The sequence below is a fragment of the Pteropus alecto genome, unplaced genomic scaffold (assembly GCF_000325575.1).
Source record: "Pteropus alecto unplaced genomic scaffold, ASM32557v1 scaffold75, whole genome shotgun sequence".
NCBI classification, from domain to species: Eukaryota; Metazoa; Chordata; class Mammalia; order Chiroptera; family Pteropodidae; genus Pteropus; species Pteropus alecto.
This window is the reverse complement of record NW_006440638.1, coordinates 11,398,486-11,419,577: the sequence shown is the minus strand read 5'-3', so window position 1 is coordinate 11,419,577 and position 21,092 is coordinate 11,398,486. Positions and strand designations below refer to the sequence as shown.

General features: G+C 33.8%; 2 protein-coding genes and 1 pseudogene across 5 annotated transcripts in view; 1 reads left to right on the top strand and 2 right to left on the bottom strand.

Moving 5' to 3' along the window:
- Positions 1–417, bottom strand: part of EOGT (EGF domain specific O-linked N-acetylglucosamine transferase) — a 40,593-nt gene extending 40,176 nt beyond the window's left edge. Inside the window, exon 1 of the mRNA XM_006917483.3 lies at positions 264–417. The gene's annotated coding sequence lies outside the window, so the exon portion shown is untranslated. The remainder of the gene's footprint in view (positions 1–263) is intronic.
- Positions 418–7,460: 7,043 nt separating this feature from the next.
- Positions 7,461–21,092, bottom strand: part of TMF1 (TATA element modulatory factor 1) — a 31,922-nt gene continuing 18,290 nt past the window's right edge. For all 4 annotated transcript variants that reach the window (XM_015593757.2, XM_006917482.3, XM_015593758.2 and 1 more), the window contains 8 exons: positions 20,600–20,756; positions 13,955–14,147; positions 13,122–13,191; positions 12,824–12,916; positions 11,871–11,972; positions 11,441–11,593; positions 10,188–10,313; positions 7,461–9,222 (listed from right to left, as the gene is read on the bottom strand). In XM_015593757.2, the coding sequence (XP_015449243.1) occupies positions 9,079–9,222; positions 10,188–10,313; positions 11,441–11,593; positions 11,871–11,972; positions 12,824–12,916; positions 13,122–13,191; positions 13,955–14,147; positions 20,600–20,756 (1,038 nt within the window). In that variant the 3' untranslated portion in view covers positions 7,461–9,078. The remainder of the gene's footprint in view (positions 9,223–10,187; positions 10,314–11,440; positions 11,594–11,870; positions 11,973–12,823; positions 12,917–13,121; positions 13,192–13,954; positions 14,148–20,599; positions 20,757–21,092) is intronic.
- LOC112484352 lies at positions 9,417–9,535 on the top strand (annotated as a pseudogene).

The following is a 21,092-nucleotide window of genomic DNA, read 5'->3' as shown; positions in this document are numbered from 1 at the left end:
GGCGCAGGCCGGGAACGGGGAATCCTCCCCGCTACAGGCACCTCGAAGGGGCCGAGCGCCCGGGGCCCGGGAGGCCCAGCGCCGGCCCGCAGGCGGTGGGAAGGTGCTGGCGGAGCCCGAGGAGAGGCTGCAGCCCGCCGCGGAGCCGCGCCAGGAGCTGGCAGGACCGCCCGCTGCGTGCCTGGGCGAAAGAGGCGCGCACAGCCCGGCCACCGCGGGGAGGGGGCGGTGAAGGCTCCGCGGATTCCCGGGGCGAGTCCCACCTGGAGCCGGGGGAGTCAGGGCTCCGAAGGAGGAGGAGACGGCCGCTGCTCAGAAGGAGGGAGTCGTCATAACCGGCTACTGCCGCTCACCGGAAACCTGGGGCGCCAGAGCCTGCGCGGGGAGGCGGGCCCGAGCCTGCGGAGGGGGCGGCCGGAGGCCGAAGCCTGGGGCGACACCGGGCCAGCCAAGGGCTGGGCGCCCAGAGCCCCACGCGGGCGCGCTGGGAGGGGCTGGTGGGGCACCATCTGCTGGCCCTGCGGCTGAGGTCGGGGCGGGAGCCTCCGCGCCAGCTGTCTCAGCAGAGCTAGAAAGAAAAGCGGCATCTAAAGAAGCTGGAGTGTCCTCCTTGGGAGAAAGCGATAAGGCTTAAAGGATCCTAAGATAAAAAACCTGACTCTCCTCCATTCTATTGCGTTTCATTGATGACGATTTTTACTGTTTTCTTAATTAGGGCAGAAGCTAGCTACCCTAACTTTCAAATCTGGGGCATTTTCTGATGATGAGGATCTTTGGCGTCCCCGCACATTACGTAGTAGTATACTTGACTCTCCCCTTACCTATCCGAAAACTCACCAAATTCAAGTGCTGCTCTGTGGAGTTTAATTTTTATCATTTTATTTTACAATGACTTGAATTCTAATTGTTTATTATTTTATCATAATTATTTGAACGCCCATCTCCTACACTGTCTTCTACTCTTGGCATCTCTATGAGAGCATACTAGAGTTAATCATTAAATACTGATTCAACTTGAGCTGATTACATGGAGGTTGACACCATAAAATAAACTTATGCTCAGACACATAAAGTCACCAGTATTAAGTAATGTGATCATAGGAAACGCAACAATTTATTTCCAAAGGCTTAAATGCTTTTAAAATAATGTTTTTTAGATGTTATTATGAGAATTGTACAAGTTCTGTTAGTAATAGGCATGAGTGTTATCTGGATTTAGGAATGTAATCTGGCTTTTTTTTTTTTTTCAAATAACGCAAAAACATAGAGTATTTGACATGCACCAGTCGTTATTCTAAAGCACTTCACAGTATTAACCTACTTACTCTTTATGTAAAAGACTTTGCCTCTAAGGGAACTACTGCTCTATTATTTCATATTTTGCCCACCCCATACCAATAAGGACAGTGATTTTTAAACATGCTTTTTTCAGCTTACTTGCCACTGTCCTATTTTGGTCATGTACAGGAAATGTAGCTTTCCTGTTAGCTAATTCAAAATGAATTGTAGGCATTTAAAATAAATTTTCAAACAAGCTGGTTTGCCATTGTGTGGCGTGATATATATATTACATAAAATACATTTATATATTTTAAAAACATAATACATAAGAAAGGCTTATAAAAATAGAATAGCCTCATTGTAAGACTATACATGCCAACTAAATTGGTGTGACACGCACGTGATGCTACTTTAAGGGGCACCTGTAGTCATTTAACCTGTAGTCATTCAGCCTTAGAGCAAACATGATGGGACTTTAAGAACATAAGACTGAGTTATGTATTATTGCAACAGCCATTCTCAACATATAATTTCCCCCCCAAAATCAGTCAATGTTAAGATTTAGTTTTAAACTTTCTTCAAATTGACATTACAATAAACTCAAATGTCTAATAATAGGAGACTGATTAATCAGAATAAACTACTGTATATCCACACAATCTAGAACTATGCAGGTGTGAAAAAGGATTGAGTAGTCTCTCTAGACACGGCAGGACATATTGAGTGGAAAAAGCATGGTGGAAAAAGGATGTGTTCTATGCTGTCATTTATCTGAGAAAGGGAATATACATAGACGTAACAAAAAAACTTCTCTGAATCTACATTATATAGATGTGACTTTAGAATCATGTATTTTACATTATAAAACAAAATTAAAATTTTAAAAAGTAATCCTTTATCATTGAAAGTAAAATGAAAATAAATGAATCTAAATGAATCAGCAGCATACCACAACAGAAGAATTATCCCAAGTGGCTTAGAAACGTAGTTTGTACATCTTGGTAGGACGTACCTCAGGACTAAAAGAATTACAAAAGAATCATAAATTGTTTTCAATAGCCAAATTCTTAGTGGCAGTGTTGGTTGGGATTAACCAAATGGAAGTGGTTAAGACGGCATCTTTCAAGCTGAAAATTTTAACATGTAATACAGATGTAAGCCTGATGAGGTTATATAAAAATCTTGTAGTTCTAAATTTCAATTACAGGTTCCAATATGAATTAACAATATATTTTATCTTTAAAAACAAACCTCCTCCATCATCCATTGAAAAGACCTATAAACAACCAACTCCATAGCAATGTCGACATAAGAAACATCCAAACCCGTAGAGAATTTCTGAGTTTGAGCAAAAAATGATGATTCCTAGAAAGCAAAGTCTCAAATAAGAGTTTGCAGTTTCTTTTATGCATTTGGAATTAGGAGGGGATGTAAGGAAGATTACATAAAGGTAGGATAATGCAAGGCAGGGATTGGATTACAGGATAGTTAACAAGATTATGTGCTCTTGAAGATGGTTACGCCTTCTAAGGGTATTCTAGCATTTCAAAGAACAATGGACAAGGCTGGCTTAAAAACCTTCCACTAAACAAGTTATATGGGCCTGGGGTGGGACTACCCACCATGACCTGCCCAGTTAAGAATTTATGATTTATTACAACACCTCTATTTTGTCCATAGCAACAAGCTCCCCTTGCACTGAGACTGTGATTGCTACAAACCATTTCCCATTAAAAAGAACAGAGACTCCTAGAAACATGGGTAATTTGGGGTCTGGGGCAGCAAATGAACAAAATGAACCTGAAACATGTTGCATGTGGAGCAAGCAGGGAAACCATCAAAGGCTATGAGAGTCCTATCAAAAAGACTTAGAAACCAATTTGAAAAGCATCCCTCTGGCCGAAGATAATTTCAAGCATCAATAAAAGTAACTGGAATGGATTGAAACACATATATATTAAATATTATATAAAAAAGATTCAACCAATCAACCAAATACAAAAGCCAAAAATCTCATTGTTCATCTCTGATGACAGAAGGAAACCCACTCTTATTGTGAAAACTGGTAAAAAAAAAAAAAAAATTGAGCATATTTATCCTGTCTTTCCTAATGGAATTATGATGCAAGTAACCAAATAGCTGATGATGTAATGTTACTTATTACAGAAATATCCCACACTCAAATATGATAATCAAATCATATGGCTAATATTTGCTTCAAAATAGTGTGGATTGAGAAGAAATGCAAGTGAAAAATAAATAAAACAAAATGATCCACGAATTGTTGAACAGTTAAAGAATTTATGTTAATGACTATATGGAGATTCATAATCTGTTCTATTTGTGTAAATTTGAAATTTTATATAATCATAATTTGTACATTATATTAAAGTTTGTTAAATGTTAAGTTTGAGGCTCTTATATTGACATTTTGGATAGCTCATAAAGTGTTAGGCAGAATGCCGAACTATCAGCAAGATATAGTTTACTGATTCTCTGATATCTGAATGTTTAAACTGTAATTCAAAGGTATTAAAAGTCATAAGCAAATAAATTTTGACTAAAGTTTGACTCACGCTACAGTTGATCTATATGCTTATGATTAAACAGAAAAGCACTAAGAGAAGTGCCGTATAGTTAATGGTTCAGAGCATGGACTCTGGAGCCAAACTGCACAAATCAGAATCCTAACTTTGCCACTTACTTGCCATATGACCTTAAGTAAGTTACTTAACCTTTATTCATTTTAAAAATGGAAATAATGACATCGACTTCAAAAGGTTGATTTGAAGGTTAAGTGTAGATATACAATCCCTTTTTCCAAATCCTTGGGACCACATGTGTTCCTGATTTTTTTTTTTATAGCATAGGATATGCACATTTACTACTTGACACCTTCAATGTACCCTGGATCAGAATTCCATAATCTCACACACTATTTTGCAGCAGAGGGTATGAGTACTCACACTAAGATAAAGCCTATAGATAACCCCATATCAGTGCAAGTCAGGCTTTACCATCAAAGCAGATTTGACAGCAAACTTATATAAGAAAAAAAAACATTTAGTTTTCAGAGCTTTCTAGATAAGGGATTATGATCTTATAAAAGTGAATTCCTTACACAGTAACAAAGTAAGCACTGTGTTTCCTATTATGACCATGACCGCAGATTTTTTTAAACAATATATATTTTTAAAAATTAAGATTATAATTTCAAGAGACAAATGGTCATGGCATTATATAAAACTGAAACACCTCTACCATTCTCTGCCCATCACTATGCATAAAGAAAAGTTTAATATTAAGCAAACAGAAAAACTTTCCATTCCCTCTGTTGACATAAGAATGTCCAAACCTATAGAAAAATTTTATAAGCGTTTATTAGAGTTTATTAGTGCCAAACTGAGGACATGCCCAGAATAAGAGCTCACTGGATTAAGAAAAAGGCAGTTTTGCAGTTCATTTTATACATTTAGAATCAAAGGAGAAACGTAAGAAAGGTTAAATGAAATCCACTGGTGATTGATCAAGGAGGTAGGAGAAAGCAAAGCAGAATGGGGGGAATCTCTGGGATTGGATTAAAAGCAAAATGGAGAGATACATACTTTTTTTACATTGGTGGGTATAGGATAGTTAATGTTTACAGTAAATAGAGATGGTAACAGGCAACAAGTTTACAATGAATTTACTTGCTGCTCCTACAAAGATGGTTACACCTCTGAGGTTGGAAAAGATTACTCTGGCATTTCAAAGATATGTTAACCTAGATGCACAAGAACGATGTACACTTAGCATGATACTCTCACAATCCATCCATGTTGTCACTAATGGCTATATTTCATCATTTTTTATGGCTGAGTAGTATTTCATTGTATATATGTACCACATCTTCTTTAATCATCTGTTGAAGGACACTTAGGTTGTTTCCTTGTCTTGGTTATTGTGAATAATGCTGCAATGAACATAGGGGTACACGTATCTTTATGAATAAGTGTTTTCAAATATTTGGGGTAAATACCCAGGATAGTGATTGCTGGGTCATACGGTAGCTCTATTAATTTAGAAACCTCCATATTGTTTTCCATAGTGGCTGTACCAATTTACATTCCCACCAGCAGTGAATGAGGTTTCTCTTTTCTCCACATCTTCTTCAACACTTTTTGTCTTACTGATAATAGCCATTCTAACAGGTGTGAGGTGGTATCTCATTGTGGTTTTGATTTGCACTTCCCTTATAGCTAGTATTACGATTTCATTCATCTGTGGGATACAAGACACAAACTCAGACACAGACAACAGTGTGGTGGTTAATAAAAGAGAAGGGGGTGTCGAGAGGATGAAGAGGATAAATGGGGTCAATATATAGTGACAGGAGACTAAACTTTGGGTGGTGAGTACACATTGCAATATACAGATGGTATATAATAGACTTGTACACCTGAAACATGTTATTAAGCGATGTTTCCCCAATAAATTTAATTAAAAAGAAAAGAACAATGGACAGGGCTCACTTAAGGCAAAGATAAACCTTTCACTAAAGAAGGTATAGGTCTGGGGCATGACTACCCACCATGACCTACCCAGTTAGGAATTTATGATCACATCATTCAGTGTGGTTACTTTCCAGTCACTGGGCTTGTTAAGCCTGCCGAGTAGCCCCCAGCTTGTCAGATTTTCTACATAGGTCCTTTTCATTCACACCTCTTAATATTATTTGAGGATTCTAAAATTAAATTTAGCTTACTAGAGAGTAGGGCAGTATGGGGAATAAATCCTGGACAGCACTAAGAGTAAATTCTCTGTATCACAATTCTGGATTACTGAAGCATTGGGGTTATTTTGTGTGTTGTTTGTTTTTTAAAAAGTATTTAAGAATTAAGACTTTTAAGACTATCTTAATACCGTTTAAGATTTTGAAAAGACACAAATCATCCTTAATTATCAGTCACAATAAGTAAATCTTAGTTATGTTTTCCGAAAATATATATTCATTAGAAAAATGAAGCTTAATACTAGTGAGTCTTAAAACTCACAAAAAATTTGAGCTTATCCTCATTTTCTTAAAATATGAATTCCACAGTTACACGTTATATTATCCTCATAAAACAACACTATCTCCATTCATTGGTATTAACCACTTTAAATTATGTTAAAAATGAAATACATTATTACTATTTTAAAATCTTTATTAAAATCAGACCCATGCTTATTATTTACATTATCTTTCATTTAGAATTAAGAGATGTATAATATCAATTTAGTTTAAATCATACTTTCAGCCCTTTACAAAATATATAATTTAAAACTGAATAGGGAAAAATTTTTTTAGTGAAAATAAAAAATTATAATACACTGGAACAAATGTATACATACTCAACAAAAAGTAAAACAAGATAAAATATATACAATCATTTTCAATTTTTTCTTGTGGCTATTTTCTAAATACTATAGATCATATACTTTTAATAAGTATTTGAATAAAACTTTCGATTAATGAATCAAATGCCAATAGAGGGATCATGAGAAAAAATTTTTCTTGAACATTCTTTTCACTTACTAATTACAAAAACTAATGTTTCTCTAGGTCAGAAATTATCCATATTTAGAATTTCTTAAATCACAATATAGATACATTTGATACATTCTCATGTGCTAAACTGTAAAACAGTAAGTTCTCAAAAAGAGAGGCAAAGAAAAAGGAAGAAATGTAGTCTCAATTTAGCTTCCCAAGAGAAGGATGCCTATTATCTGTGCTTAAATGTCCAGACATAGAACAACAGGGTTCATACCTCTTTTATTTTTTTCTTGGAATTGTTATGATTTGTAGTATCTTTGTTATCCTTCAAGAATGGAAACATCTACTGCAAACTATTCTCTTATCCATTAAAATATAAATATTACTTTATTAGAATATGGATAGAGAAGTTTTAATGATAAAGCAAAATATAGCAACCAATATTTATTATGTATTGTTATTAAGGGGAGTTTTTCAAGAAATTTATTCAATACACTTCTCAACTTATAAATGTATCAACAGATCTAACTTTATAGTAAAATAAGATCACTACGAATATCAGCTATTTGTTTGTGGATAAAGAACAATGTATGGTAATATGTAGCCAAAAACTAAATTAGCTGCTTGCCATTTTTAAATTAAATAAATTGAAAACACTTTAAAGTTTTAAGTTGTATTGATTTTATTTATGTTAATTAAGGTTAAGAGAAGAGAATGTTTAATATTATGAAATTGGAAGGTCTGAGTTTTATTTAAATCTTTTCTCTAGCTAATGAATATTTTAAAAGAACAATTTAATAATGCCTAAACTTCTAGTTTCAAACACTTGACAGAATTTTGCAACTTGAGTTTCCTATATTTTCTAATTCTGTATATTTCTTATTGCCATTAGTCTTGTCATTTTTTTATTTAAAAAAAAAGTCATGGTGACAAAAAGCTATTACACTGATTTTTACCACTAAAATATAAAAAATTAATTTTCTAAATTTGGCTCACACTCAAAGAATATGTATTAATGCTACACATCAGAGATCCAGTGACAGAAATATTATCTGGAATACAAAAAGAACAAAAATGAGGTCACTTGAATTGCCCTGAAAAGCATTTGAATTCTTCAACATGGCTTACTTATAGCTATATTTCTAAGTTCTAGTGTTTAAAATTTAACAAAAAATTAAATGAAGGTTTTTATTTGCAAGTAAAGGCAGCTAAATGACTTTTAGTAATAAAATGTATTAAAATATTTCACAAGTCTAAAACATAGCCTGGTTAACTTTTGAACAAAATAACATTTGGAGAAAGACATAGCTATTTTTTAAAGCTATTCTGCACTATTTTTGTGTTTAAAGTTTCAAGGAAAAAACATGATAAATTACACAGAATTGCAAATGTCAAATTTAAAGTTAACTCCTATAATTTCTCATTTTGTCATGAATTTTCTGTAATATCAAACATTCATTTTTAATGTGTCAAAAATAAGGCTTTACAAAATATGAATGATTAATTTTTAAAGAGAAAATTAGGTTAATAATTTTATTACTCCGATTCATTTTATAAGATAAATCACTTAAATATTACTGATATCATCACAAGATCATTATTAGTAAAATTTTTCCATTATTCAATCATGCCTAGATAACTCTGAATAGCTACAGCTCTTTGCAGATAGGTAAAATTTGTATAGGCTTAATTGTAAAATCTGAGTGAAATAAACGTTCCGAGCAGAAAAATTTTTTAATTTAAATTATTTACCCTTTAAACCTCAGACAGTGTCAGTGCGATTTCTTAGTTCAAAATTTAATAACCAGAGGTTTAATAATTTTTTACTTGAACACTTATTGTCCATTTTCATGAGTTGTAATTAGAAATTAAGATTTAAGCGTGAAAAATTTCAAAGTTTCAATGTTAAAATCACTCATTAAATGTTCTCCATACATATAAACATATATAAATTATAGCTAGAATTAATTATTTATCTGTAATATAATATACGAACACCATTCTCCTTCCCTAACCATATTGATATAAGGGTAAAGTATTGTGCTATTCAAGGCAAAAAAAATGCTTTAAAAATAATTCTTTAAAGACAGTTTCAAAAATAAAGTTCAAATATTGCACAAAATAATTTAACTGCAAATATTGCTACTATATACTATAAAACTTTCAATTTTTGCACTCTAAAGTAAATTCCACTTTCAAATTCTATAAGAGAATTTATTAGTAGTCTGCATTTAGCTATTAAATGTTTACATTCAGTTTGATGGGAATGTAATTTTCAGATGTTAACTAAGTCTTTGTCTTAAAAGTTCATCTATTTGAGTCTTATACATATTTTTTACATCTTCAAGATCTAATCGAAGTTCTTCTGCCTCTTCTGCTTTTTCTCCATACATCTGCAGAATAGTGTTGTATCTTTGATCCAAATCCTACAAAACATGTTTGTTTACAATTTGTAAAATAACTCTACAGAACATCTTAATTATATTTATATTATCATAAATGAGTCACCAAAAAAAACACATTATAATCTCAATAAAAGTATATAATCAATGTGCATACAAATTAAACTCACATTTCAGTCTGTTGGGATAAATAGCAAATAAAGGAATAAAAAAAAAAAGTCTATGGCCATGCCACCCTGAATGTGCCCGATCTCATCTGATCTCAGAAGCTAAGCAGGGTCGGGCCTGGTTAATATTTGAATGGGAGACCACCTAGGACTACCAGGTGCTATAGGCATTTAAAAAAGAAAAAAGAAAATAAATAAATAAATAAATAAATAAATAAATAAATAAATAAATAAATAAATGAATGAATAAATTCATTCATTTATTTATTTATTTATTTTAAAAGCCAAATGGCTATCAATCTTACTGTATTGTTCCACTAAGTATATAATTACCCAATATATAGCTTAATCAGTGTTTTCTCCCATTAATTTAAGCACATTTGATAAAATTTTAGTCTCTGGTTCGCTGTGGTTTAAGTATTCCCTGGCACTTATCTAATAGGAAAAGGTGAAAAAAATTTTTATATATGGCTTAACAGTGGCTATTAATACCGAATGTGCTATCTGACGTATACACAATTTCAATGTATAAAATAGTACTAAGATCATACAAAAGTGCAACATTATAAATGAGCCTTGGCCAAATAAAATCTAGCTATTTTCCTATGTGGGATTAAACATGATTGTGAAAAATACTTTGAATGTATAATATGACAACCAAGATAAATAATTCACCTTTAAAGTTCTTTACTCAAATACTAATATTCTAAATTTCAAAGAAATCATTAACAAATATATGCATTTTATGTAAACTAAAAATATAAGTTTTAATGTAACTGGATTAAAACATCTTAGGTTCATCTTTCAGTGAAGGATACTTACTCTTAGCTGAGTTCGAAGTTTGGGTATCTCCTTCACTTTCTCTTCAAGTTCATCATTTTGATTTGTTAATTTAACTAGCTCTTCAGCCATTATTGAGCGTGTTTTTTCTAGATTGCCAATTTCTAGCTGAGAAACATTACCAGAAATTTAAATCAAAATGTATCTTGTTTAATGCTCCCACTAATACAAAAATATCTGATGTGTTTTTTTTTTTTAAGAAATAAATATATCAACATATAACCACATATACTGTAGCCCTTTAAGTAAAATAGCAGCAAAAAAAGATTTCTTTTCCTATTTATGGGGTTTACTATGAAAGAGATAAAGAACTAAAGGAAATCCAATCATCTGAAATATGCAACCCTATATTTTTCTCTAATCTAAGGAAATAGCATATATTTTAGTTATTCTAAATTACTACAAAAACCCAGAGAAATAAAAACACAGTTTAATGTTAACTCCAGCTGTACAGATCATATTGACAGACTCTACTGTCACTACCAAAGAAGTTAATTTGGGCCCACAGGCACAGTATACAGGGCTACATAAACATAACAAGTATTAAGATTATTCTGATCTATTTTTTTCCAACTCAAGAACGTCTCATTTAATAGAGTAATATTTTCAACTCACTAAAGTCATACAATATGAATAGAAGAGGAAAGTTTTACTTCTGAGTGTATCAAGTTTAACACTGAACAGGTAAAACGTTTTAACATTTCTCACTACATTGTTTTTAAAAAGCAAAATGGGAGGATGCTCCCTTCTGACTCATGATGTTTCTTTTCCGGTGCACAATGTTAACAGTTCTAATCTCTCTCATGACCTTTACTCACTCACAGGGGGAGTTGGAGCAACATTTACATGGTAAATCTGGGAAGAATAAAATGGGTATTTTCAGCTCAGCAACTTCTCTTTCTCAGTGTTTGAAAAAGCTGTCTGCAAAGAGCTCTTTGCTCCTAGATGCCTAAAGTCCCACCTGGACAAGCTACAACATGTGGGGAGGCCTAATGTAGCCCAGCATTTCCTGTCACACAGTTATGTAAATCTCCCTCATTATGGCAATCAGTGAGCAGGTTCCCTTGGCTCTGATCTTTGGATAATTTCTCCAACTGCCTTTATCATTAACATATGTGATACATTTTGGGCTTCACATGACACTTTTTCATTTTATTTCTCAATCTGCTTCAGGTGCTTCTTATTGGGCATCAAAATTTCAGCTATTTCTGTAGCATATTTAATTTTTCCGATACCTGTAAATGAGTAATTTCTCCTTCCCTTAGTTTTAGCTGAGACTGGAGATTTTCAATAATGCTTGATCCTGCTCCCATCCTTACAGCATCATAAAGATTGCTTCCATTTGCTGATATGGACATTGGTCCAAAAGAGTGATCATGAGGCTCATCCTATGTTAATTAAAGAAAGCCAGAGTAATTCAGTTATTATAGATTGTATTTCGTTATATGGTTAAAACAAAATGATTCAGTCAATTCTTGCTTTAATATTTCTATGACTTTCTCAAAGGCAGAAAATCATCTATATTTCCTCAATCAGTACTCTTTCACAAATTCAGATGAACTGCCTATGAAATGGCAAAGTCATGGTAATAGGCAAACTGCTATCTGCATAGTCTCTTCATTATTCACTTTAAGAACTAAGCATATGTAAGAAATAAAACATCACCTGAGACAGAAAAGATGTTTGTAGCCCTGCCATCTCAACTCCACTTATTGAACTTGAGCGTGACATTGTGGGAGTGCTAGAAACAGAAAATGGCTTCCGTTCCTAAGGAGTAAGAAAAATTCAGTTCTGATTAAAAAATAAAATGATAAATAAAAAAAGCAAGAAACTTTCCTAGGATTAATGACAGCAAAGACTCATTCTAATATCCTCATAAAATGTTACAGATATAATTTCTGAAGTCTTATCCAAGGCACAAAATTTAGTAATTTAAAAGTATAAATAGACTTGATCAAATCATCTGAGGACCCATGTATATTGCGACAACCTAATTTGGTTTATTTCTAATGGAATAAGAATGTTATTGAAACTATTACACGAACTGCTGCTTCTTATATAACATAACACCAATTACTATCTATTTCTTTAGAATAAGATTACTAATGAGTTTTACAAAACATTAAGTTTCCAGCTTATCCATTTTATTTTCAGTGTATTTTTTTAAATGCCAAATAAATTCAAAAGGGAATTTCAATGTGCATAGGTAGTTTTAACATATTATGCTATTGAGTATACTCCAACCCTTTAAATATAGGAAAACTCAATTTTAAAAATTACCTTTGTTCACCAGAAAAGAAGTGAACAACCAGTTTTACTCCCAAAGTGTCTATGGGCCAAATGAGAAGCACTAATTTCAGTAAGAAACTACAAAATTAATTTAAAAGGAAGTTCTGTAATTTAAATCCTAGAAATCACAGATCTCTGAATAAACTCAAATTACTTGGATCCACTCTGACCAGGACACTGCTTACACTACTAAAATTCATCACTCTGATCTTAGACAGAAGAAATGGTATTTATAAACTATAACTAAAATTATAAAACAATCAATGATTAATCACAATAGCTACTAACTGGATACATCAAAAACAAAACAACAAGACAAAATTCAATACCTTTTCTTTTATTGCTTCTTGAGTAAAAATTGCTTTCTTCTTTTCTTGTTCAACTTTCATTTTCTCCATTTCTAACTGACTATTCAACAGTGTCTAATGGAGAGAGATATAGTTAGAGAATTCCTGTGATACTAAATCATCATCGTTAGTCAACCTCAAAGCTAGGAGCATAAAGTATATAGTCCTATTTGTTTTATTAAGAAAGATAAAGTTCCAAAAGCAGCAACCTTGCCCATTTCATCGTCATCTCATTAGTTCGCTACCATTCTCTAACAGAAGCCTTAAGAATTGAGCATACCTTTTCTTTCCTTGTCTCTTCAAGTGTTCTTACATATTCATCTTTTAGGTTTTCTAATTCAACCTGGTATCTATTAAGCCAGAGGAGAATGAAACAAAACAAAAAACATGATAGTACACACTATTAAAAACTAACTACTTTATTAACTCCAGTTAGATATTTAGTATCATTTTTATTATCAGCTTGATTTTCCAATTTTATTTTCCAGATCACTTGGGTTTTACTCAGAAGCCAGTCTAATACTTTTATATATTTTATATTGGTGTATGACCATTCAGACATGTTCAGATTCTGCAAAAGCTAGTTAAGGGGTTCTGTGAAAATGTTTGCAAAAGTTCAGATATTTTACTTTATAAATCATTTTTACTTATTTTTTTAAAGTAAAATTTGCAAGGAAGAACTCAGAGGGTAAAAAACACACTAATCACTGCGTTGATATAATTTCAGATAGACGGATTTTATAGTTGTGTTTCCAATGAACCAGCACATTTGGAACACTGCTAAAACCCCTGTAATATGAAAATAACTCGAATGAGTGGTCTCCAAACTATTTTGTGGTTATAGACTTCTTTAAAAAATCTGATTAAAGCAATGAATCCTTTCTCTAGAAAATGAAAATACATACAGAACATGCCACACAATCTCAAGAATACATGTAAGGTTCAATGAATCTCAGTACTATCTTGTTATAATATCCTATTACTAATGACTGACTTAAAACACTAAAAGTATATATTTTCAGTTCTCAGTGCTACAAGGCTAAAAGCAGAAAACATGTTTTTAAGTGCTTTAAAATGTCACTAAGCTACCAAACACTGAAGAAATATGCTCACCTATTATTTTCATCTTCCAGTTTTCTTAGCCTATTTTTCTCTGATTCTACCTGGGCCTGAAATCTACTGTTTTCCTGTCTTAAGAGAGAATTCTGTGACTCTATGGAAGACATTTGAATTTTGTTGGCAAGGAGTTCTTCTGTAGCTGCACGTTCTCTTTCAACTGCTGCTGCCAGCAGGGTCTGAGATTCACCTGAATGGAGAATAAAAAGGAAAATCACATATACATATACCCAAGAGGCCAAGATACCATGTCAATTCTGACTTGAAAATTTTAATGATGTAGGCAGCCACACTTAATACTGTAACTACTTATTGCCTAAGACAGGACTGGCTACAGAGACTAAACCACCAATCTTAATTTATTCCTGTATTATCATTTTCCCCAAAGTATTTTAATTTGAAAGTGGAGTTATGTTTTAAAAGTGCAGAGGATCAACAAATAGTGCTGGAGCAACTGGACATCCACAGGCCAAAAAAAAAAAAAAAGACAAAAGAAAACCTTCAAAATAAACTTTATACCATTTATGAATATTAACTCAAAATGGATCATAAAGTTAAGTATAAAACAAAACTATAAAACTTTTATGAAAACAAATAGAATTTTCAGGATCTAGGGATAGGCAAAGAGTACTTAGATTTGAAACCAAAAACACGAGCCATAAAAAGAAAAACTGATATTCTCAGACAAGAAAAGCTAAAGAAGTTTATCATTACAAGCAATGTTAAAAGGACTTCTTTAAAAAGAAAAAATATATATATATGAAAATATTGCAAAAAAAATTCTCACTGACCAAAGCAAACATATAATAAAAGCAGTCAATCAACACTAACAAAGGTTAAAAGGCAAAAGTAGAAAGGTGATGCATAATTACAACAGTAAATTAAAAGATACACACAAACACACACGCAAAGTTAAAAATAATGACAAAAACATAAACACAGAGGGGTGAGTAAAAATGGTAATGATTTTAGAATGTGCTGAGACTTAAGCAACCATCAACTTAAAATAGACTGCTATAAACAAAGCCTGGTATATATGAAGCACATTGTAACTACAAACCGAAAATCTAAAAGACAAGAAATAAAGAAAAGGAATCCAACACCACAGAAAGGCATCAACATACAGGAAAGCAAGAGAATAAGAAAAGAACAGAGAAGAACTACAAAAATAATCAGAAAACAATAAAATGGCATTAACTACACACCTATAAATACTTTGAATGTAAATGGATTAAATGCTCCCATCGAAAGATGAATGGATAAAGATGTAGTACATATATACAATGGAATATTACTCGACCATAAAACAGAATGAAATCTTACCATTTGTGACAACATGGATGGATTTAGAGGATATTATGCTAAGTGAAATATGTCAAACAAAGAAAGACAAATACCATATGGTTTCACTTATATGTGGAATCTAAAAAGCAAAATAAATGAATAAACAAGATAGAAACAAAGTTGTAGATACAGAAAACAAAGTGATGATTGCCGGATAGGAGGAAAGTTGGGGGGCTGAATGAAAAAGGTGAAGAGATAAAGTTGTACAAATTGGAAGTTACAAAATAGTCACGGAAATGTAAAGTAATGCATAGGGAATATAGTCAATAATATTATAATAGCTATGTATGGTGCCAGATGGGTACAAGACTTATCAGGAGATCCCTTCATAAGTTATATAAATGTCTAATCACTACGCTGTACATCTGAAAGTAACATAATATTGAATATCAACTAACTGAAAAAATATTTTTAATTGATAAAATGAACTTCATAATTTTAAACTTTTGCTCTATGTGAATAGGATGAAAAGACAAGCTACAGACTTGGAGAAAATAAATGCAAACTGCATTATCTAAGACTAGTATCTAGAATATATAAAGAAGTCTCAAAACTCAACAGTGAAAATGCAAATAATCCAATTAGAAAATGGAAAAAGACCTGAATAGACATTTCATCAAAGAAAATGTATAGAGAATAAGCACATGAAATGATGTTCAACATCATTAGTCATTAAATTAATGCACATTAAAATAATAATGAGATATCACTACACACCTGTCTGAATGATTAAAAGGAAAAATAGGGACAACACAAAATGCTAGCAAGGATGTGGAGGAAATGGATTACTCTCATAGAGACAGCCACTTGGAAAACGCTTTTTCATTTTCTTTAAAATAAACATGCAACTACCTAGCAATTGCACTCTTGGGCATTTACCCAGAGAAATAAAAACATATCTTCACATTTAAACATAAAGTTTATACATAAATGTTCATAGCAGCTTATCTGTATAGACAAAATCTTTATCAGTCCATACACTCTTCATCAGGTAAACAAAATGTGGTACACACATACCATTAAAAAGCACTCAGCAATAAAAAGACTAAATCACTGACACACACAATAACTTGGATGAATCTCCAGGGAATTACTCTGGGCTAAAAAACCAGTCCCAGAAATTTTATACAATTCTATTTATATAGCATTTTGAAATTCCAAAGTTTTAGAAATAGAGGACAGGTTAGCAGTTGCCAGGGATTTGGAACAGGGACGGAGAGGCTCAAAGGTGATAAGTGGTTTAAAAGGGCAACATGAAGGATCTTTGTGATATTGGAATTATTCAATATCTTTACTATAGTAATGGATACATGAACCCACACAAGTGGTAAAATTGCATAGAACTTAATATACAAACAGAGACATACAGACACACAAATGAGTATCAGTAAAACGGGAAATATGAATAAAATCAGTAGACTGTATCAATGTCAATACACTCATTGTGGTATTATAATTTTGCAAAATGTTAACATTTGAAGATACTGGGGAAAGTGTGTAAGGGACCACTCTGAATTATTTCTTATAACTGCATGTTAATCTACAATTATCTCAATAAAAATGTTCTATTATGGTATGTTTGTCCTGTGGCTTTGTCTATATTCCAGTACAATACCACATATCGCCAAGAGTATACAGAATCCAGTTGAAAAACCACAAAAATAATGGCTTCTACCTCTCATTTATCGCTAAATATTTATTTTGGAAGGTGTCATTTTCAGATGTCTCACATTTCATAAAAAAATTGGTCTCAAAAAGTTGTCATAAATGACAGATCTAAGATTTATACATAAAAATTAAACAATATATGAAGGTTCATTTAGTTCAATGGGTTTTTTTTTTTAAGCAGATACATCTTTTTCCATACAAAATCTTACATGGAAATCAAAAAAGGATAGACAAAGGAGGAACTGCTTTCATTAAAGAAGCCTGGAAGGAGCCCTGCTTCTTCTTTATAGTGTCCCTCTCACCACGACAGCTAGCCCTTAAACACGCATCTAAGGGATCTATTGAAGACTGTTTGAAAGCCACTAATCTCTTTCACCCCTCATGATTTACAGTGAGTAGCTCAGACAAGGTAAGTGACTTGCTCAAGACTGTTTGGCTGGATTATTAAAAACAAAAAAAACAAACCAAAAAAAGCCCTGAGTCCAGGTCTCCTGACACTCAAGTCTGCTTTCATAACTACATCACAACGTTGTCTTAAATTACAGTTAGTTTAAGGTGCAGAATGGGCACATGGATTTTTCATGAATCTGCTAGCTTCTGGGATATCTAATGTACACATATACTATCTGTCTGTGCTTGAATAAACATCTTGGAAGAATAATTTTCTTTTTATTAACAGCACAGAAAGGCAATTTGGGGGCATTTCTGTAAAGAAGAATTATAAAAACTTAAGACTCCATAGCATCAGAATACTAGAGTCCCTTCCCCTACCCCCTGCTGGCTTTACTGAAATAGACAATTCGTTCATTGTATTTACACTGTACAATTCAATGAGTTTTTTAAATTATAGTTGGTATACAATAATATAGTTTCAGCTGCATACCATAGTGATCACAGATCCACATAACTCGCAAAGTGATCACCCCTAATCTAGTACCCCTCTTCCCTCTTACATATTTATTACATTAACCATCTTCCCCATGCTACACTCTGCATCTCCATGTCTATTCTGCAACTAACAATTTGTACCTCTTAATCCCTTTAAATTTTTCTTTCTCCCAATACCCCATCTAGTAGCCTCAAAAATATTCTCTATATCAATGAGTTTATTTCCACTTTTATGTTGTTGCTGATTTTGTTCTTTAGCTTCCACATGTATGTGAAATCATGCGATATTTGTCTTTCTCTAGCTGACCCATTTCATTCAGCACAGTACCCTCTAGGTCCATCAAGGCAATATCTTTACTGTCCCCTTCCTTTTAGTCTGTGTGTGTCTTTTAATCTGCAGTGAGTCTCTTGTAGGCAGCATGTAGGGATCTTGTTTTATCCATTCGGCCACTCTGTCTTTTGGTTGGAGCACTTAATTCTTTTCCACTTGAGGTACTTGTTCATAGGAATGTAGTTATTACCATTCTTTACTCCTGTTTTTGATACATGTATTTCCATCTTAAAGAAGTCTCTCCAACATTTCCTGTAATGCTGGCTTGGTGATGATAAATTCTCTTAGCTTATTTTTGTCTAGGAAGCTCTTTGTCTATCTTTCGACTATAAATGATAGCTTTGCTGGGTAAAGTATTCTTGGTTGTAGATCCTGGGTTTCATCACGTCGAATATTTTGTGCAAAGTCCTTCTGTCCTGCATAGTTTCTTTTGAGAAATCAGCTGTCAGTCTTATGGGTGCTCCCTGTAGGTAGCTGCTTTTCTCTTGCTGCTTTTAAGATTCTCTCTTTATATTTAACCTTTGGCATTTTAATTATGATGTATCTTGGTGTGGGCCTTTTTGGGTTCTTGGTTTTTGGGACTCTCTGAGCTTCCTGGTGTTTTATGTCTATTTCCTTCACCAGGTTAGGAAAGTTTTCCATTATTTCTTCAAATAGCTCTTCGAGGTCTTGTTTTCCTTCAGGTACCCCCATGACAGGGATATTTTTACATTTAATAGTGTCCCACAGGCTCCTCGAATTATTATTATAGTCTTGGCTTTTTTCTTGCCATTCTGATTGAGTGTCCTTGGTTTTCCCATCCTCTATATCAGTCATTTCATCCTCTCCTTTATTCACTCTTGTTTATTCCATTTAATATGCTTCTCATCTCAGATAATGTGTTCTTCATTTCTGACTGGTTCCCTTTTATAATTTCCATTTCCATTTTTATGTTTTTTATCTCTTTGTTGAAGTTCTCACTGAATCCATCTGCGGTTCCCATAAGTTTATTGAGCATCTTTATAACCAGTGTTTTGAACTCTGCATCTGTTAGATTGCTCGACTCCATTATTTCTGGAACTCTGTTCTGTTCTCTCATATGGTGTCTGTTTGTCTTCCCATTTTGGCTGCCTTTCTGTGTCTATTTCTATGTACTAAGCAAAGCTCTTAAGTCTCCCGGTCTTCTTAGTGCGGCTTTGTGTGGTAGGTGTCCAGTGGCATAGCCCTGAAAAGGGTTCAACTGCAGGCCAAGTTTAGCCCCACCTGTACCCCTCCAGAGCTACCTGTTAAGATTCAGCAGGGAATCCACAGATGATGTGCTTATAGTTGCCTCAAGAGGCCACACCAGAAACTGCGGTCAGCTGCTACCAGTGTCTAGGCACTGCTTAGCAAGGGGCACTTGACTAGCTAAGGAAACCTTTGGATGTGACTTGGGAGGTACTGCGAGTTTGGGAAGGTAGAATTTCAGAGAATCCTCTGGACGGAGCGACCTCTGTTATCCAGTTTGATGACGTATAAGCTATGGCGGTGCTGTATCCACACACTGGGAGGTGAAGAGGGCTCAACAAAGGAACAATGGATACCGCTGGCACTTCTGCACAGAGCAAGTCTCGCCTCCAGCCCTCACTCCGACAACTCAGTGTCCTCCTCTAAGTCCCTGGTGCCCACCAAGCAGCCGACCTGCTGCTGGTGCTGAGAGAGAGTAGATCTGTCACTGCAAAAGTCTGCCTGCAAACACAGCCCCTTTAAGAGGCATCTGTAGCTGCTGGCTGCCGCTGCTATGGCCTCTGTCCTACTCAGCCACTTGAGACCGGGTAGCTTCACTTCTTGGTCCTATCCTACCTCTTCCCATTGCAGGGTGATTTCTTATTTCTCTCCCCAGTTGTAGGGCTTGTTCGTCTAGTTCCCAGGTGACTTTCCTTGCTGTTTGCTTCTTGCTTCTGTTACAACTTTGATTTGATAGAGGGATGAACAGAGCCTCTATCACCTATGCCATTTTTTTCTCTCTCCTGAATACTAGGTTTGATCCTGATTTTTCTTAGACCTATCTCTGCTTTCGGGAGTCTGCCACTGATTAGAATCATATCTGATTTCCACCTCCTACACTATTGCAGACAAGCTAGAAAAAGGTCAGATTTAACAATAGACAAGGAAAAAATTGAGTGCAGAAGTCTGGTAAAAATAAATGAAAAAAAAAATGACACAGATAATTTTAGATAGTATCTAACACATTAGGTTAGGGAAAAGAAATGGTCTAAAAGTCAATTAAGATTTTACAAAATAAATGTAAAAGATATAAAAATCCATAAGACACAAAATATAACTATATAACTAACAGATAAAGTGATTTTCAATATCATACTATTTATTATCCTAATTCTAAGCTAGAATAAGGGCTTCTGCATTGAGCTTATAAGAACTAAAGCAGTTACCAAGCCTATCAGAAAGAGTCTTCTCTAACTTCTCCCACGACGACGTCTGGGACCCTAGAGTTGCTTGCAAATTTTCTATCTGTCGAAGCAATGGTCTTGTTGTTGATGAAACACTTTGACTCAATTCCTGGTTTCGATTCTCCGCTTCCTGGAGTCTCTGAATCATGAAATTCTTAAGTCACTAACACTGGTAGCAATAAAAACATTGGCAAACAAACTTTATGAGAGATTTCTGAAAAAAATTATTTCTCCAAAATAGAATTACTTTTTAAATTATTTTCTAATTATTCAATCCTTAAGTTATAGTTGAGTTGCACAAGAGTATCTAAATAAATGCTTCTTTACAAAGTATTTTCTAAGATAAAGATAGCCTTCAATCATCTTAAGGTGAAAAAAAAAAGAGCATCATCCAAACCTCCCTATAGTTGCCTTCTCATCCAAAAATTTTTAAGTATTTATAAAAACAGATCAATCTGAGTTGCATTTTTTTCTC